The 19,936-nt window shown below is 44.2% G+C and overlaps 1 protein-coding gene across 2 annotated transcripts in view; it reads right to left on the minus strand.

Moving 5' to 3' along the window:
• The window catches only part of mctp2b (multiple C2 domains, transmembrane 2b), a 133,715-nt gene that overhangs the window by 89,741 nt on the left and 24,038 nt on the right, over positions 1–19,936 (minus strand). For both annotated transcript variants that reach the window (XM_084314952.1, XM_084314951.1), the window contains exons 2-3: positions 16,711–17,060; positions 4,410–4,521 (exon numbers count right to left, since the gene is read on the minus strand). In XM_084314952.1, the coding sequence (XP_084171078.1) occupies positions 4,410–4,521; positions 16,711–16,998 (400 nt within the window). In that variant the 5' untranslated portion in view covers positions 16,999–17,060. The remainder of the gene's footprint in view (positions 1–4,409; positions 4,522–16,710; positions 17,061–19,936) is intronic.

Below are 19,936 nucleotides of genomic sequence, written 5' to 3' on the forward strand. Positions count from 1 at the left end.
GACCGCCCGCGAGCTCCACCTGTATAGGGATTTATCATTGGGAAAATGGATCATCGGCTATTGTAACAATTCTGCCGCATTGGAAATTGAAAAGCTTTCCATTTTTGCACAAAATGAGTTCCCTTCTATCACTAACATTATTGTTTAAGCATCTTTGGTTGAAATTAAAAAAATGTGTCTAAAGTGTCTAAAACCGCTTTCGCATTATTTCCACTCGCTCCGTTGTTGAGCGAATTGTTGATTGTTGAGGTGGCTACAACCACAGAAGGAACTGAGGTATGCAGATCAGGATTCTTACACGTCACTACCGTTCACATTTGAACCGATATGGTACCGGTACCTGTGAATTGATACCGGTACCCACATTTTTTTTAAATTAAATCCAAACTTCAAATAACCACATTTTCGACCGTTTTCGGCTTGCCATTGCAATAGTATCCAGCTGCAGCCCCGCAGAACCATACTGGGCTCCTCCCACTGCCACACTGTCAGTCCCCACGCTTTCCGGCCCCTCTCTCCCAATGGCTGATTTGGGTCACGTGACAGTCACAGGCACGCTCAGCAGCGCCACCCACCCAATGGCTGAATTGGAGTATTGCACTGTGCGGGATTGATTGATTGAAAACTTTATAAACAGATTGCAGAATGGGTACAGTACAGTACAGCTCAGTGTAATAGTGTAATAGAGTGTGCTAGTGTAATAGTGTAATAGTGTGTAATAGTGTGCTAGTGTAATAGTGTGTAATAGTGTAATAGTGTGCTAGTGTAACAGTGTGTAATAGTGTGTGCTAGTGTAATAGTGTAATAGTGTGTAACAGTGTAATATTACACTATTACACTATTACACACTATTACACTAGCACACTCTATTACACACTATTACACTAGCACACTATTACACACTATTACACTAGCACACTATTACACACTATTACACTATTACACTAGCACACTCTATTACACACTATTACACTAGCACACTAGCACACTATTACACGATTACACACTATTACACACTATTACACTATTACACATCATTACACACTATTACACTATTACACTATTACACACTATCACACTCTATTACACTATTACACTATTACACACTATTACACTATTACACTAGCACACTCTATTACACACTATTACACTAGCACACTATTACACACTATTACACTAGCACACTATTACACTATTACACTATTACACACCATTACACACTATTACACTATTACACACTATCACTCTATTACACAATTACACACTATCACACTCTATTACACAATTACACACTATTACACACTATTACACTAGCACACTATTACACACTATTACACTATTACACACCATTACACACTATTACACACCATTACACACTATTACACACTATCACACACTATTACACAATTACACACTATTACACACTATTACACTAGCACACTATTACACAGTATCACACTCTATTACACAATTACACACTATTACACACTATTACACTAGCACACTATTACACACTATCACACTCTATTACACAATTACACACTATTACACACTAGCACACTATTACACACTATCACACTATTACACAATTACACACTATTACACACTATTACACTAGCACACTATTACACACTATCACACTCTATTACACAATTACACACTATTACACACTATTACACTAGCACACTATTACACACCATCACACTCTATTACACAATTACACACTATTACACTAGCACACTATTACACACCCGCATTTCATTGTATACTTGTATGCCGTGACAAATAAAACTCTTGACTTGACTATTACACTAGCACACTATTACACACTATTACACTACAGTAGCACACTATATTACACTAGCACACTATTACACTATTACACTAGCACACTATTACACACTATTACACACTATTACACTCTATTACACACTAGCACACTATTAGACACTATTACACTACAGTAGCACACTATATTACACTAGCACACTAGCACACTATTACACTAGCACACTATTACAGTGAGCTGTACTGTACCCATTCTGCAATCTGTTAATAAAGTTTTCAATCAATCAATCAATCAATCAATCAATCAATCAATCCCGCACAGTGCAATACTCCAATTCAGCCATTGGGTGGGTGGCACTGCTGAGCGTGCCTGTGACGGTCACGTGACCCAAATCAGCCATTGGGAGAGAGGGGCCTGACAGCGTGGGGCCCGACAGCGTGGGGCCTGACAGTGTGGCAGTGAGAGGAGCCCAGTATGGTTCTGCGGGGCTGCAGCTGGATGCATCTCTGCCATTGCCCCGACTGCTTTGTTGTTGAATCAAGTCAAATCCTAGGTAAGCGTATATTGTGCGTGTGAACGTTGACATGAAAAAAAAAAAAAAAAAATCCAACTGTATCTCACGTGTCGATACTCTGTAGTACCGACGTGTTTCGGTAAGTACCTTTAAAAGTCCGAATTCGGTACCCATCCCTACACGTCACAGGTACTGTACGCTAAATTCAGAATGGCTTAGTTCACTGGGGGAGGACCTTGTCTCATCTGAACTGGAGGACTGCATAAAAATTAGAATCTGAGCCATAGTGTTGATACAACCCCACATTGCTAGAAAACAATGCTAAACACTGGGAAAGGCCATTTATAAGATAGGTCCCCTTTAAATTAGACGATTTAGAAATGGGCAAATACGTTGCAATTTTGCGAGGTGGACCGGCCGGAAACAGCAACGACGTAACCACTACACCTCCCTGTAGGCAAGCAGGGTACCCAACCACTACACCTCCCTATAGGCAAGCAGGGTACCCAACCACTACACCTCCCTGTAGGCAAGCAGGGTACCCAACCACTACACCTCCCTATAGGCAAGCAGGGTACCCAACCACTACACCTCCCTATAGGCAAGCAGGGTACCCAACCACTACACCTCCCTATAGACAAGCAGGGTACCCAACCACTACACCTCCCTATAGGCAAGCAGGGTACCCAACCACTACACCTCCCTATAGGCAAGCAGGGTACCCAACCACTACACCTCCCTATAGGCAAGCAGGGTACCCAACCACTACACCTCCCTATAGGCAAGCAGGGTACCCAACCACTACACCTCCCTGTAGGCAAGCAGGGTACCCAACCACTACACCTCCCTATAGGCAAGCAGGGTACCCAACCACTACACCTCCCTATAGGCAAGCAGGGTACCCAACCACTACACCTCCCTATAGGCAAGCAGGGTACCCAACCACTACACCTCCCTATAGGCAAGCAGGGTACCCAACCACTACACCTCCCTATAGGCAAGCAGGGTACCCAACCACTACACCTCCCTATAGGCAAGCAGGGTACCCAACCACTACACCTCCCTATAGGCAAGCAGGGTACCCAACCACTACACCTCCCTATAGGCAAGCAGGGTACCCAACCACTACACCTCATCTGGGCACATCCTGCACACTACTCTCTCTCTCTCTCTACAAAATGAGAACAAAAATGTAGAATCAATGCACGCCAATGAGCCCGTCTGTGTGAAACATGCCCCGCGGGAATGGGATGAGGTAAGCAGCGCCGAGGCTGCCAGGCGGCCAAGGCGTGTCCCCGGCAGGTTGAAATGTGTTATTATGGAATGCCACTTTTTTTTGGCTGTCTCTGTTTTTGCAACACAACACCATCTGGGCCAAGAGGAAGCCACTCCAAGTCCTTGTTACCGAGGCAACGCGAGACAAGCTCCTACAATGGCGACGGCCCCCGCTGAACGTGAACAATGTCTATAGCTGGACGTCCCATCGGCCGCTTGTGGACATGTGCAGAAGGTGTTGTGCTTTCTGCTCAGATCAGGCCTCGTCTTGTTCACCCAAATAGCAAACATTACTCAGTAAATAAAAAAAATCTATAAACACAAAACTAACTTACTTGCACAATCTTATCTTAAAGTTGTGTTCAGATAAGATTACATGACTCTAGTCTCCACTGACTCTTGGGGGTATTGAGCGTATGACCCCACTACAACACGCATGTTTTTCACAAGCACACACCTGAAGGTCGATGCCCAGAAACATTCAGAGCACAGCCAAATAAAAGAAATCCAGGCAGAAGGAAATAACTGTGCAGATAAAGACACCACCACACATTTCTAGTGGGTCATAAGTAATGATTAGGAGGGATTACTTGAGTATTGTCTAAGTGTTGTAGTTTTTTTTTCACGTGTAGCGTTCTCCCAGTGAAACTCCTCGCCGTCAGGTGAAAAGAAGTGGCTGGCGACTCCACATGTATCGGAGGAGGCATGTTGTAGTTCTACTACACCCTCCCCAGACCGACAGTAGGGTATAATGCGCACAACGACCAGGAAGGGAATTGGCATAACGACTAAATTGGAGAAAGACAGAGTAGGGACTGGTTTCCCTTTTACCACAGCGGTCTCTGATGACCAGATTGCGTCCCTCTTTGAGGTTGATGGTCAGGAGGTAGGACTGCTGGGCTTCTGCAGCACCTTCTGGCACATTCAACGTCTCACCGTCAACCTGGATACACACACACACACACACACACACACACACACACACACACACACACATTCACAGACACAAACACACATTCACAGACACACACACACACATTCACAGACACAAACACACATTCACAGACACACACACACACATTCACAGACACAAACACACATTCACAGACACAAACACACACACATTGTCATTGTATACATCATATATGTCACAAATGTAACAGTACTATATACCTGTATGTCATGTATGTCCCTATGTCATAAATGGCATGATGTCATGTATGTTGTGTATGTCATAAATGTCATTATGAATTGAAAATGGGGGACCCTGATGTAAACGAGACAAATGTCTTTCTCTGGTCTGCATCCCCTTAACAATTGTGTGTATTGAGCCGTACTGTATTGTACTGTGGTATAATTATAATACCGTTGCAATCGCTCGGTGCACAGCGCGTACTGTACCGGAGGACCACATTGAGGGCGGTACAGTACGTATCCGCGTACCATTACACCCCTACTGGATAGGGTCATAAAAAGGGCATCCAAAATGATCAACTGCAAACTCCCCACTCTGGACTCCATACACAAACACCATCACACGCGCAAACAAACTCATCAGTGACCCCCTGCACCCAGCTCACCACCTGTTCCAACGCCTCCCCTCTGGCAGGAGGTCCAGGTCACTGGGCAGTCCAACTGTGAGGTTCAACCACAGTTTCTTCCCCAAGGCCACACAGCTGCTCAACTCCTCCTAATCTTCACCCCGTGCTTGTTATGTTCTCTGGTTTTTTGTTACGTTGCACCTGATGTTTGTATTTTCGTACTGTACTGTTCCGTCGTGTATTTGTTAGGTGGTGTATTTCTGTACTGTACTGTTCCGTTGTGTCTTTTATGTGGTGTATTGTCGCAGCTACCACCTCCACCGTGTATGAATTCCACCGGCCTGGCCGTGTGGCAATAAAAGGACCTTGAACTTGATTAGAATTAGATTTATTCCTGTACCAAGTACATTTTTACATATAATTGGAATTTGTCTCTGCATGTTAACCCTTCCTAATTCTTTAGGAGCAGTGGGCAGCCACACTCTGGTACCTGGGGACCAGCTCCAGTTAATGCCTTGGTCAAGGGCAGTGGCAGGAGCATGTACTACAGTACCTAGCATGCACGCATTAGTACCCAAAATCACTATGCATGTTCTGTCTGGAGCAAATGTACGTTTTTTCCTTTTTAAACCTTGGTAACCAGGTATCAGAGGTCAGCCACGTTATATTTCAAGGACTCATAAATAGATGTTATCACTTTAAGTGTACAAACAGTTGTTTTAGCCTTGGCCTACAGTACGTCAAGCTGCAGTTAAAGTACGGCTTACAGTTGAAAGTACAACATTTATTTTGAATTCCTTTTCGAAAGACCAAAAATTAAGTAAGCAATTTTGAGCAACTGACACTTTCTACTAGGAATAGCACTCTTATTGCATATCATGCAATAACACTATGTTGTGTTGAATACAGGGTTCGAAATTAACGGGGGCTTGGGGCATTATGCCCTTGAAAATGGACAAAATGCCCTCGAAAATCAGTTAAGGGGGGCTCAAAATGCCCCCGACAGTTTACTAATTATATATATATATTTATCCGGTAATGGAGCGTCTGTGTATCGTACGGTTCAGATGACGCGCAAATAAAAAAAATCATTTGGCGGAGCCGGGAGAGGTGAGCACTGGCTGGCTGGCTGGCTGCAGACAGCAGCAGCAGCACTGCAGCCAGGTGCTAGTCAGTTTGTGTAAAAATGGCAAGCACAATATAAATCAATCTTCATTACGACTTTAAAAACATAGCCATTAACATTACATAGGCCTACACACATCTTGCCATAGCGTTAGCAGTTTGTATAAAACAACGCACGTTTTAACTATGGTAGCACTAGCCCCAGCTAATACAGTCAACGAAATGTTACTAGCTAGCAGAGGAGGAAATGGGAGTCTGAGAGGCGGAGTGTTTAAAGACAATGATAGGCGTTTATTCAACATCCAAGAAGGCTAACATACAACTGTGTTTTACTAACTCCAACCGGGACTATTGCCGCTTTCGTGCTGCTTGTTGATGTTATGATCTCCTCCTAACGTTACCGGAGCTGAAGGTGCCACACGCTAAAATGTCCGTGGGGACCCGGTGCCAACCCATAGATAGTTCCAACTCACCGAATGACGTAATCCACCACAGTTGCACTCAATATTTAAATAATGTTAGTCTAAATAAATGTAGACAGATACATAATAATTTCAAGCCGAAAACGAATCTTTCCATTAAGAACTGGCAATCAGGGAATTTAAACATGGTTGACATTGTTTTTTTGTGTTTATATTAAAGAAAGGAAAGTCTAGTGCTGGCTGAGCATATTGTTTGTTTGCACTAAGTTAATACTACAAATGTAGCCTATATTTTTCAGTCAGTTCGGTCTTTGTGTGCCAAACATTATTTAAGGCTGTAAACACTAACACTGTAAACCTTTAAAAAAAAATTATAAATGAGAAGCATGTTTAGATTTGAGTGTTAAATTCTTTTTTAATAAAAATTAACGTATATCGAACCGAACCGAAAACCGTGACCCCAAAACCGTGATACGAACCGAACCATCCATTTTGTGAACCGTCCCACCCCTACAGTTTATCATAAAAATTCAGTGCCCCCGAAATACAAAAAAAGCCCCCGAAAATCAATTAAGGGGGGCAAAAAAAGCCCTTGAAATTTTTTTTTATTTCCAACCCTGGTTGAATATCATTGTACATTACACAAACTCATACATTTTGGATCTTGATCTATGATAAATATACAATATATTATTACAGTTATACAATATATACGTACTGTAGCTATCTGGCCATATACTGTATGGATATAATGTGAGCGCACTCATCCAATGCAGACGTTCTGGCACCAGTGGTTTTATTAACACAAAACAACTTTATAAACAATTTAAAACCAGTGGGCTTATAAACACAGAGACCTCGACCTGAAACGCAGGGATTCGTGTATAGAGTGTCAAGGTTCATTTCAAGCAAATAACTATTAGGTCTCAAACAAGGGAGTTTAACCCTTGTTAAACATTTACTTTTGATTGACAAAGGCTTTCTGCCTGATTCCCTGGCTTGTTGTTTGAGAACACGTATCAGTGGCTGCACACACATGTTGCCTACTGCTTGTGTGAAGCTCAGCGATGCACCCTTTCATCAATCCATGTTGTCTGAATGAACAAAAGGCTGCTTTTACCTGGACAATAATAAATGGTGGGAGTTGCTCATACAGTAGGTCACCCCCCCCCAGTACAAACAGAGAAAGGAAAGATGATCACCCTGTCATGCTGCCTGGGGAATATTTCACAGAGCAAGATTAGCAAGTGTCCAGGATAAATTATAGGAGCTTTTGAACCACGGGCGGTGGGCAAATTAAATGTCACTTCTGCTTCAAAATTACAATAATATTCTAAAAAGTTTATTTCCTGTTGCAATGTTCGCTAAATAACAGGAACATTTATGACGTCTATAGGCGATTCCTGTTTGGTTTCCACAGTAAACCATGTTGCATTAATGCCATTGTCACTACCAGAGAATGTTGGAGTGCATATATAACATTAAAGTGTTGGCACAGGGCGCGACACAGAACTACTGAAAAGTGGTGCATTGTAAAAACAAACGTGCGGTGCTGTGGAAGTGCAAATGCACACAACCAGTGTTTGTGGCAGCAACAGCAAGCACTATTGATTTTGCAAGGTACATTGATTTTCATTCAGTATGTTCCTTCAGGATGTTTGATGTCAAACATGTTTGGGAATAATATTACAAGTACAAGTAGAAAAGGATAGCAATGCTTTTAAGCACCATACAAAGCTCGAGGGAAAGCCCCACACATCCAGAAACAAGCTCTAAAAAGAATCAGCTGTGTACAACGAAGTCATTCTTCTCAGCCTCTATTTCATAAGTGAGGTATCCTCAGTTTTTATCAAGTGAATCATCTTCAGACTGGTTTATTTGTGTATAGTTCTTTAAATAAAGCCCTAGAGTCCATTCTCTTTGGATCAAATAACAAACTCAAGTTTCTTTAATAGTTGTCATACAGAAGTACAGAATACTTTTATACAAAATGCTTCTTACTGTTACGCTCCAGAGACTGTGCAAGACAAGATAAGTATGAAATAAAATAACATAGTATAGCATGTAAATTAGAAGCAAAAAATGAGGTCACAGTGTTCAGTATAGACATATGTACAATGTTCGATGCAGAATAGACGTAACTGAGTTACCATATAATATACAATATACTATACAGTGTACTAATATACAATACTATATAGTGCAAGGCAGAAATGGGATGAGGTGCAATTTAGGTACAATTTACAGTAGGTGTACGAGTTGTAGTGCAAAACCTTTATCAATAAATATAAAGTGTGTTTGTGTGGTCTAAAGTGTGGAGAGTGGGTGCTGCAGTGTGTTGTTTGTTTAAGTGAGTGTGTGCGTGTGCGTGTGGGTGTGTGTGCATTTGATGGTTGTTGCATAGTGTTTATTGTTTGTTTAGCAGCCTGATGGCCTGGGGATAGAAGCTTCTTCTGAGTCTTTCTGTGCTCGCCTTAAGACTCCGGTATCGCTTGCCTGACCGCAGCAGTTCAAAGAGGCAGTTGTTCGGGTGGCTGGAGTCCTTGATGATTCTCTTAGCCTTCCCCCTGCACCGCTTGTTGTAAATGTTCTGGAGGGTGGGAAGCCCCCCTCCAATTGTGCGTTCGGCTGAACGTGTCACTCTTTGTAGTCTGCTACGGTCTTGTGCAGTGCTATTCCCAAACCAGGAGGTGATGTTGCCAGTCAGGATGCTCTCTATTGTACATGAGTAGAAGTTCCTAAGGATCTTCTGACTGACTTGGAACTTCCTTAGGCGCCTGAGGAAGTAGAGGCGTTGTCGTGCCTTCTTCACAACACTGTCAATGTGTGTGGTCCATGTCAAGTCCTCGGATATGTGGGCTCCGAGGTACTTGAAACTGTTCACTCTCTCAACCGGTGCCCCGTCGATGCTGAGGGGGCTGTAGTCCTTGACCCCCGACCTCCACAATCATCTCTTTTGTTTTGCTGACGTTCAGGGAGAGGCAGTTCTCCTGACACCACTGTGACAGATTCTCTACCTCTTCCAGGTAGGCCCTCTCGTCGTTGGCAGAGATCAGGCCCACCACTACTGTGTCATCAGCAAATTTGATGATTGTGTTGTTGTTCCGCTGTGCCACGCAGTCATGTGTGTACAGGGAGTAGAGGAGGGGGCTCAGAACACAGCCCTGGGGGGCCCCTATGTTGAGCGTGATGGATGAGGAGGTGCAGTTGCCTGCTCTTACCACCTGGGGTCTGCCCGTCAGGAAGTCCAAGACCCACTGGCAGAGGTCATAGTTCAAGCCCAGGTCCCTGAGCTTGGCTATGAGTTTGGAGGGGACTATGGTATTGAATGCTGAGCTGTAGTCGAATAGCATTCTCACATAGTTCCGCTGCCTCTTGTCCAGGTGTGATGCTGCTGTGTGCAGCACATGGGCTATGGCGTCCTCCGTGGACCTGTTGGGGCAATATGCAAATTGCAGGGGGTCCAGGTTGATGGGGAGGGAGGAACAGATGTAGCCCTTCACTAGCTTCTCAAAGCACTTCATGCCTATGGAGGTGAGGGCTACAGGGCGGTAGTCGTTGAGGCAAGCGGGCGTAGATTTTTTGGGTACAGGGATGATGGTGGACTTCTTCAGACAGGTGGGGATGACAGCCTGTTCCAAGGACAGGTTAAAGATGTCAGTGAATACCGGGGCCAGTTGGTCGGCACAGACTTTTAGGACGCGGCCGGGGATGCCGTCCGGTCCTGCTGCCTTCCTGATATTCACTTTTTTAAAGGTCCGCCTCACCTCATGCTCTGTTACCCTGAACACTGAGTCTCCATCAGCAGACCCCCCCCCCCATTGCCGTGGTTTGTAGGCTGGTGTTGTTATTCACAGCCTCAAACCTCGCATAGAAGGAATTGAGATCATTTGCTAAGGAGATGTCACTGTTCAGTTTGAGGGAGGTGCCTTTGTAGTCTGTCATTGTTCTGAGGCCCTGCCACATACCTCTAGAGTCAGCCTGTTCAAACTGAAGTTCAACTTTATCCCTGTAATGCCGTTTTGCCTCTATTACTGCTCTCCTAACGTTGTATCTTGCCGTCTTGTGTTCTTCCATGTTGCCTGTCACCAGCCCGGTGTTGTAGGCTGAGGTGCGCACTTTCAGAGCCTCACGGACTGATTTATCTACCCAGGGCTTTTGATTTGGGTATATTCTAATTGTGGTAGAGGGGATTGTTTCTTCTACCAGAGTACAGACAAAGTCAAGCACCGTTTCAGTGTATTCGTTAATATTGGCTGTGTTATCACGGAATACACTCCAGTCTGTGCATTCAAGTGCAGCTTGGAGTGTCTCCTCTGACGTCACGGTCCAACGCTTAACCTCTCGCGATACTACCGGCGTTCGCTTGAGACTTTGTTTATACTTTGGCAAAAGAAAGATGGCGGCGTGATCGGACTTACCGAATGGACTAAGAACCTGTGACTTGTACGGACCCATTCTTAAATTGCGAGTATACATGGTCTAATATGTTCTCGCCTCTGGTGGGACAGGTCACATGCTGATAGAAATTCAGCAACACCTTTTTAAGACGCGCGCTGTTGAAATCGCCCAGAACCAAAATGGCAGCGTCAACGCTAGCTATCTGTAGTTTGTTTACCTCGTCGTGTAACTTTGAAAGTGCGGCCCCAGTGTTCGCGTGTGGTGGGATGTATACTCCGATCATGATGATGGACGTTAACTCCCTCGGGAGAAAGAAGGGTCGACATTTGATCGTGATAAACTCCAGGTCTGGGGAGCAGTGGTTAGACAATTCCTTTGCGTTGCCTAAATCGCACCACTCCTTGTTTATCATGAATGCAATGCCGCCTCCTTTCGTCTTTTGAGACTCTTCTGCCGTCCAGTCCTTGCGGAGAACGAAGAAGTGGTCTGCCGGTTCTATTGCATGATTCGGGACGTCTGGAGACAGCCAAGTTTCTGTGAAACAGAGGACGTTGCAGTCCCGAATGTCCCTCTGGAATTGGATCCGTGCTCTGATCTCGTCCAGTTTATTTCAGTTTATTTCCTATCGATTGCACATTGGCCAACAATATGCTGGGCTATGTGGTTCTGTGTCGTTTGGACCTCAATCTATTTCGGACCCCGGCTCTTCTTCCACGTCGTCGCGCCTTCTCCTTGCCTCGGCCACAACAAAGGATTTCGGCGGGCCACTGCTGCTGTTCAGCAATCCGATCCAGAGAGCAATCCAATCGGTAAATTTTCCTTAATCCAATGTCACTGATTGACTGACGGTCATACACATATAATGCACCAACAGTTGGTGCAAATAAAACTTTTAAAACTATAAAAATTAACAAAAGTAAGCACAGTCTCGATGGAGCGATCAGAAAGGCAGCCGGTCGGAGCAGCGCCATCCTCCACACACTTAGCAAGACCGACGGCTTCTCAGTTACAGTGGGTGACAATATTGTCACAAGGAAAGATGAAATGACCTACCTAGGTTCCATCCTAGAAGCTAATCTTTCCTGTGACAAAATGGCATCCAAAGTAATAAAAAAAGTCAACCAACGAACTAGATTCTTGTACCGGATCTCCTTTCTGGTAAGCAAGAATACCCTGAAGACTCTGGAAGGAGCAGTCATTCAAGGGTACTACGACTATGCTTGCACCTCATGGTACCAAAGCACCTCAAAGGCGCTAAAAACAAGATTACAAACATCACAAAACAAACTGGTCAGACTACTACTTGACCTTACTCCTAGAACCCACCTCACCCCTGCCCACTTTCACTACCTAGGATGGCTTAGAGTAGACGACAGAGTACAGCAACTTGCAATGGGCCTGGTCTACAAGATACACTACACCACACAGGTACCCATGTACATGTCAAAATACTTCCCAAAGGTCAGTGAATACCACGCCCACAACACCAGAGGGAGTTCCACAAATCATGTGCAACCCAGATTCGGCACAAACAAGGGACTAAACACATTTCGCAATTATGCCACAACAATGTGGAACGCCCTACCCAAAGCTGTAAAAAGATGTGAATCCCTACCCACATTCAAAACCGCTCTTAACTCATTCGGGGCCATCCATGTAATATTACGTGTTTGCCCGACAACTGTTGGGTGCCAGCCACGTAATATTACGTTTTTGTTTCGTTTTTCTTTTTTTTTATATTAATATCCTATTCACTGTCACAGAGCTGTATTTTGGCTGGAAAAGGCATATTGGGAGTCCGAAGGTGCAGTACCGGCCATATCCTGGTAGTGGCGCTGTCTCGAGAATAGAGTATGCAGTTGCAGTTGCAGACCAGGTGTCACACTGAAATCTCTCCGGGCGAACTTTGTTAGTCTGAAGCGAGGGCTTCACTCGATCGCATGGAACACTCTTTGGGATGCCGAATTCATTATGCAGTAAAGGATTATGGCATGGGCCAATGGACATATCTACCAGATGGCGATCAAATTATTGGAAAATTATTTTTGGAATCCAACCGGCCAAAGGTAAGAGCAATTTGATGTCAATTTCAGCTTGATCGTGCAAGGATTTAATAGCCATCCCCCAGATCAGCCTATGTTGGGGATAATAACGAATGCCGTTATTGGCAATCAATTAATCAGAAACGACTTCCCCTTTCATGCATTCATGATGGAACATAATACCGATCATATGCATTTGGATTTTGAACTGCGTCGTGTGTAGGGACGAAACGCCAATGGATTTAACGTTATTAGCTTAGCGCCTTATAAATAGCCTTGTAGGAATTATCCCAGATCATTCCGATATAACACTCATATTCACCACGGTATAAAACAGGAACGTATTGATGAAAAATCTCCTCCCCACCATATGTATATATTCTCTCCCAACCGTATGTATATTTTTTCTCCCACCCACCCACCCCCTCCTAATGTACAGTCTCCTCCCCATCATATGTATATATTCTCCGTTAGGATCTATGGGTAACAGTACTGTATATTTGCATATCGTATATGTCACATATGTAACAGTACTATATACCGGTATGTCATGTATGTCCCTATTAGGGTTGGGCACCGAGAACCGGTTCTAATAGGAACCGGTTCCTAACTTTCGGAAGTAACATATTTGCCTTTCGATTCTTAATTTTTTATTTTTTTTACTTTGTTAATTAATACCCTAGTTACAGTACAGCAACCAAATTAAACTGTATCAAGTCAACTGACAATGTGAATAGTATGAAGAAAATTAAAGATTTTTCAACACAAAAAATAAATCTCCTGCGAAATAAGCTGTGACCTGTTTTGACCTGCACCTCAAAGAATCGGAATCGAGAATCGTTTAGAACAGGAATCGAAATGGAGAATCGGAACCGGAATCGTTAAAATCCAAACGATGCCCGACCCTAGTCACTATGCCATAAATGTCATGTATGTTGTGTATGTTGTGTATGTTGTGTATGTTGTGTATGTTGTGTATGTCATAAATGTCACTATGAATTGAAAATGGGGGTCCCTGATGTAAACAAGACAAACATCTTTCTCTGGTCTGCATCCCCTTAACAATTGTGTGTATTGAGCCGTACTGTATTGTACCCATTCTGCAATCTGTTCAATAAAGTTTTTCATTCATTCATTCATTCATTCATTCATTCATTCATTCACCCTTCCCCCTTTCTTTCATGACATGTTTGCCCACAATCACCCAGGGTTTCCCATTAATTACCTAGACTGTGGCGACCCGCTAATTGGTCCCGCCAGTTGTATAATGAACAAAAAAAATTATTTATTACAAAAGATATATATATTTTTTTTTTTACTATTTTTTTTTTAATATAAAGTTTGCCAATAGGGATGTATCAGTAGTATTGGCAGTGGTAGTAGTCGTAATAGTAATCCACTATATTTTTTTATTTTCTAAAAAATAAACCAGTTCAACACAGGTAACCACTTTTGCTTCATTTCTTTGATGGCTCAAATGTATGCTCTAGTCCAGTGGTTCCCAATCCTCTCCTCGAGACACCCCAGCCGTTCCATGTATTTGTTAAATTCCACCACCAGCACACCTTGATTCAACTAATAAAGGGCTAGTTAAGTTGAATCAGTTGTGCTGGTGGTGGAATTTAACAAATACATTGAACGGCTGGGGTGCTTCGAGGAGAGGATTGGGAAGCACTAGTCTAGTCGATTTTGTGTTTTGAGCACAAAGTTCATCATAGATCTAGCCTCTTTATTTTGCTCTCAAAGTGCACCAGATTGATGCATTTAACTTTAAAATGTACACACAAAAAAAAGTTCGGGGGGGGCATGCCCCCGGACCCCCTTAGAGGGTCGAAGGTTCACCCCCCATAGTCTCTGAAAATCCTGTGGGAAACACTGATCACCAAATTCATAATTACCCCACACGTAGCTCCTGTTTGCTTAGACCACCCCTTTCCCGCACTTCCCAATCTCAGTTGTTTACTCTACCGAGGGTCAAAGTTGTGGAACTCTTTGCCTCCACATATTTTGGAATTTTCTTTTCTGAAGTTCAAAAGAGCACTGCAATCTCATCTCTCCAATATTTCCCATATGGGCTCCCTTTACAAACTGTGGTCTGATGGCTTGTTGTATTTTGTTATTGTATTTTCGCTTTATCGTATTTTCTTCCTGTCATTATTTGTTTTCTCTATACCTGAAATTGTATGGCCTGCTTGTCTATATGTAGACCTGCCTGTGTGTATTGTGAATGAATGTTCCTTGTGTGTGTTGGGGTGGTGTGGGGGGGTTATATTTTATGTTGATGTAATATCAGTGTAATTTTGATTCTTGGTGAATGCCACATGCAAGCCCCTAGAGGTTTTTTAGGCAATTCTCCTTCACATCCCTTTGTGTATTGTATTGTATGTATTATATGTAATTGTTTTTATACGTGTAAATAAACGAAACAAACAAACAAACTAAATCCCCACGAAATCCCCCAATACCCTGTGGTTGTCCTGTGAAATGAGATGGTCTACTACTGTATCAGTGAATTAGACCTTTCACCCGTTTAAACATGGTGACAGGCGATACAATTCCCCTTTGACAGCACCTGGACTGTGACATCTCACAACGTAATAGGACACCTAGCTGAAACTCATGGTCTGTATGGTCATCATAGGCATATACATTATGGATGCATACATGCAAGCTCCTCTTGGGTAGTTAGTAGGGCTGTCTTAAATACTTCGAAGCTTCGTTCGATGGGCATGGGATTCGAATGGGAAAATAAAATTCCATGTTGTTAATAACAACAAGCAATGCTGTTTGTTATTTAAGATGAGGTCGGACTCGGCACTGACAGATTTGTGTTCATTGTGCTGCTTTTATAAAGCCTCAAATGACGGCTTACAATATTTCATGAAAGCAAAGTGTTTAGTTTGTCTAAGATTTTAAAAGGTTTAAACTTTACAGCACTGAGGGGCGGCTGGGTGGCGCAGCGGACATTGCGCTTGTCACCAACGCAAGAGACACCGGGTTCGATCCGGCTGTCGGCGTTGCCTCCGGCTTGGGCCGGCCGTCATACTGGCTCAATCGGCAGAGTTAGCGGGTGGAAGTCGATGGGTGGTAATCTAGACGTTGTGGACAGCGACTCCTACAGGTCGGTTGGGGGACGCCTGCACAGCAGAGACAGGAAATGGCGGGGGTAGTGTGAGCCTCCCACACGTTACACCTCGCCAATGAGAGTCCGCGCTGGCAGGTGAAAAGATGCGACAGGCTGCCTCCTCGTGTACCGGAGGGGACACGTGATGCAAGGCTTCTATCCTCCCTACAACCGACCAGTGGGGGGCATATGCGAGCAACGTTCAACACAGGGGAGGGGAGAATTGGAAACACAAAATTGGGATGGAAGAAATATAGAAAAATAAGGAGAAAAAGTGGATAAAAAAAAACTTTACAGCACTGACAAAGTTGAACAAAGTGCTGTACAAGTCCAACAACATAAAAAAAAAAATATATATATATATTACATTTTTTTCTCTTTTTTTAATCTCGAAGCTTCGAATTAAAATCAAATCTCGGCCCCGAAGCTTTGAATGCCAAAAAGAAAATGTGAAGGTCAGCCCTAGTAGTTAGTTACCTGCTCCTGTGGCCGCACGACCCAGGGAGATCTGCAAGTGTCCTCCTCATATACACTGTCCTGGGAGGAGGCACTGCCCATGCCGTCCGTGGGCGCGTCCTGTCTGGTGCCACAGTCCAGCGGTCGCGGGGAGTAGATATTAGGCTCAGAGGCGCTTATTCGTTGGTCCAGTGTTTGTTCCAGGCAGACATCAGCCATGCTGGGTTTCTTCTTGTGCCGGAGTTTTTTAAACAGGGGCCGGGTTTTCAGCCGCAGGTGGGCCAGTGCTTTGAGCTTCTTAGAGGCCATGCTGACAAGAGGGAGGGTGGAGGATCGAGGATGTCTGGCTAGGGTTCAGCTGTCACCGGCGTCTACAGAAATTGACAAAGACAGAGTCAGTTACTGTACATATCAAACTACTGGATTGCAATCTAAATTTTTATTCCATGGGGTCTGAAAGATGGACATGAATAATAGTATTTATTTTTACAGCACATTCCAAACTCATCAGCATAGGACTGTACAGGATGCTACTGGCGGTTACCATGAGAGATGTGCTATATATCATCATCACACCAAAACCTCTCCTCACCACACTGAGCCCAAGGAAGTAAAAAGAAAAATACAATATCTGATGAACTAGCAAGTATTTAAAATTGCATGCTCTTTTTTTTAAATCCTTACCACAGCATGCCAGCAGAGCTTACAGCCTTGCTAGCTGATATCTTCACAGTGGTTATCTACTACAGGCCACAAGTTATCTACTGTGGCAGTGAACTCAGGTCATTCACCTAATTTTTTAGTCGAGGTCCTACTCTTTTTACATGCAACACAAGGGCATTTGATATATCTCACTGTAGAACACAATGTGATAACAGCCAGGCATTACTCAAAATAAGCGCGCGCACACACACACACACACACACACACACACACACACACACACACACACACACACACACACACACACACACACACACACACACACACACACACACACACACACACACACACACACACACACACACACACACACACACACACACACACACACACACACACACACACACACACACACACAACCTAGGGGTCCACAAAGACGACTTCAAACTTGAAATGGTAACAACAGATGAGGTACTCAAAAAATTGAGCGCCCTCCAACCTAACAAGGTCACTGGCCATGACAACATCCCCTCCAAATTCCTCAGAGACGCAGCAGCCGCCATCACCCCAGTCATCACACACATAATAAACCTCTCTATAAAACAGGGGCACGTCCCCAAGGACTTCAAAATTGCGAGAGTGACCCCTCTGCACAAAAAGGGCAGCAAATTAGACCCAGGCAACTACCGCCCTGTTTCTATTCTTACCTCCATCTCGAAAGTCATGGAGAAAATAGTCTATGAACAGGTCGAAAAGTACCTGGCGGAAAAAAATCTAATCTACGAATTCCAATCTGGCTTCAGAACGTCCCACTCCACTGACACATGCCTCCTCTATTTGAACGACCACATCAAACAAGAGGTGGACGCGGGCAAATACTGCGGCATGGTCATGCTGGACCTACAAAAGGCCTTCGACACTGTCAATCACTCCATTCTAATGGACAAGCTAAAAGCAATTGGTTTTGATAGCTTATCAGTGAGCTGGATGCAATCATACCTTGAGGGGAGAGAACAGATGGTAGAGGTAAACGGTACTCTATCCCCCCCCTCACAGTGAGCTGTGGTGTTCCACAAGGAAGCATACTAGGACCGCTACTCTTCCTAATTTATGCAAATGACATGTCGTCAGCCTGTGACTGCAACTTGTTCCTGTTTGCGGACGACTCAGCCCTGCTGGTCTCTGACAAGAACAAGTTGCAGGTTGAAAAAAAAACTCAGCTCGGAACAAGGCAAAATCTGCATATATGGCTCGCTGATAACAAACTATCATTACACATGGGCAAAACAGAGTCCATTCTCTTCGGTTCAAATAACAAACTCAGCAAGACCGACGGCTTCTCAGTTACAGTGGGTGACAATATTGTCACAAGGAAAGACGAAATTACCTACCTGGGTTCCATCCTAGAGGCAAATCTTTCCTGTGACAAAATGGCATCCAATGTAATAAAAAAAGTCAACCAACGAACTAGATTCTTGTATCGGATCTCCTCTCTGGTAAACAAGAATACCCTGAAGACTCTGGCAGGAGCACTCATTCAAGGGTACTATGACTATGCGTGCACCTCATGGTACCAAAGCACCTCAAAGGCGCTTAAAACAAAATTACAAACATCACAAAACAAACTGGTCAGACTACTACTTGACCTGAACCCCAGAACCCACCTCACCCCTGCCCACTTTGACAACCTAGGATGGCTTAGAGTAGACGACAGAGTACAGCAACTTGCAATGGGCCTGGTCTACAAGATACACTACACGACCGGGGTGCCCATGTACATGTCAAAATACTTCCCAAAGGTCAGTGAATACCACAACCACTACACCAGAGGAAGCTCAACAAATCATGTTAAACCCAGATTCGGCTCAAACAAGGGACTAAACACGTTTCGCAATTATGCCACAACAATGTGGAACCTCTCTCTCTGAAAGGACCTGTCACCTGTCCTCTCTCTCTGAAAGGACCTGTCCCCTGTCCTCTCTCTCTGAAAGGACCTGTCACCTGTCCTCTCTCTCTGAAAGGACCTGTCACCTGTCCTCTCTCTCTGAAAGGACCTGTCACCTGTCCTCTCTCTCTGAAAGGACCTGTCACCTGTCCTCTCTCTCTGAAAGGACCTGTCACCTGTCCTCTCTCTCTGAAAGGACCTGTCACCTGTCCTCTCTCTCTGAAAGGACCTGTCACCTGTCCTCTCTCTCTGAAAGGACCTGTCCCCTGTCCTCTCTCTCTGAAAGGACCTGTCACCTGTCCTCTCTCTCTGAAAGGACCTGTCACCTGTCCTCTCTCTCTGAAAGGACCTGTCCCCTGTCCTCTCTCTCTGAAAGGACCTGTCACCTGTCCTCTCTCTCTGAAAGGACCTGTCACCTGTCCTCTCTCTCTGAAAGGACCTGTCACCTGTCCTCTCTCTCTGAAAGGACCTGTCACCTGTCCTCTCTCTCTGAAAGGACCTGTCACCTGTCCTCTCTCTCTGAAAGGACCTGTCCCCTGTCCTCTCTCTCTGAAAGGACCTGTCACCTGTCCTCTCTCTCTGAAAGGACCTGTCACCTGTCCTCTCTCTCTGAAAGGACCTGTCCCCTGTCCTCTCTCT

This window comes from Notolepis coatsorum, assembly GCF_963971535.1.
Source record: "Notolepis coatsorum genome assembly, chromosome: 5".
In the NCBI taxonomy this organism is placed as follows: Eukaryota; Metazoa; Chordata; class Actinopteri; order Aulopiformes; family Paralepididae; genus Notolepis; species Notolepis coatsorum.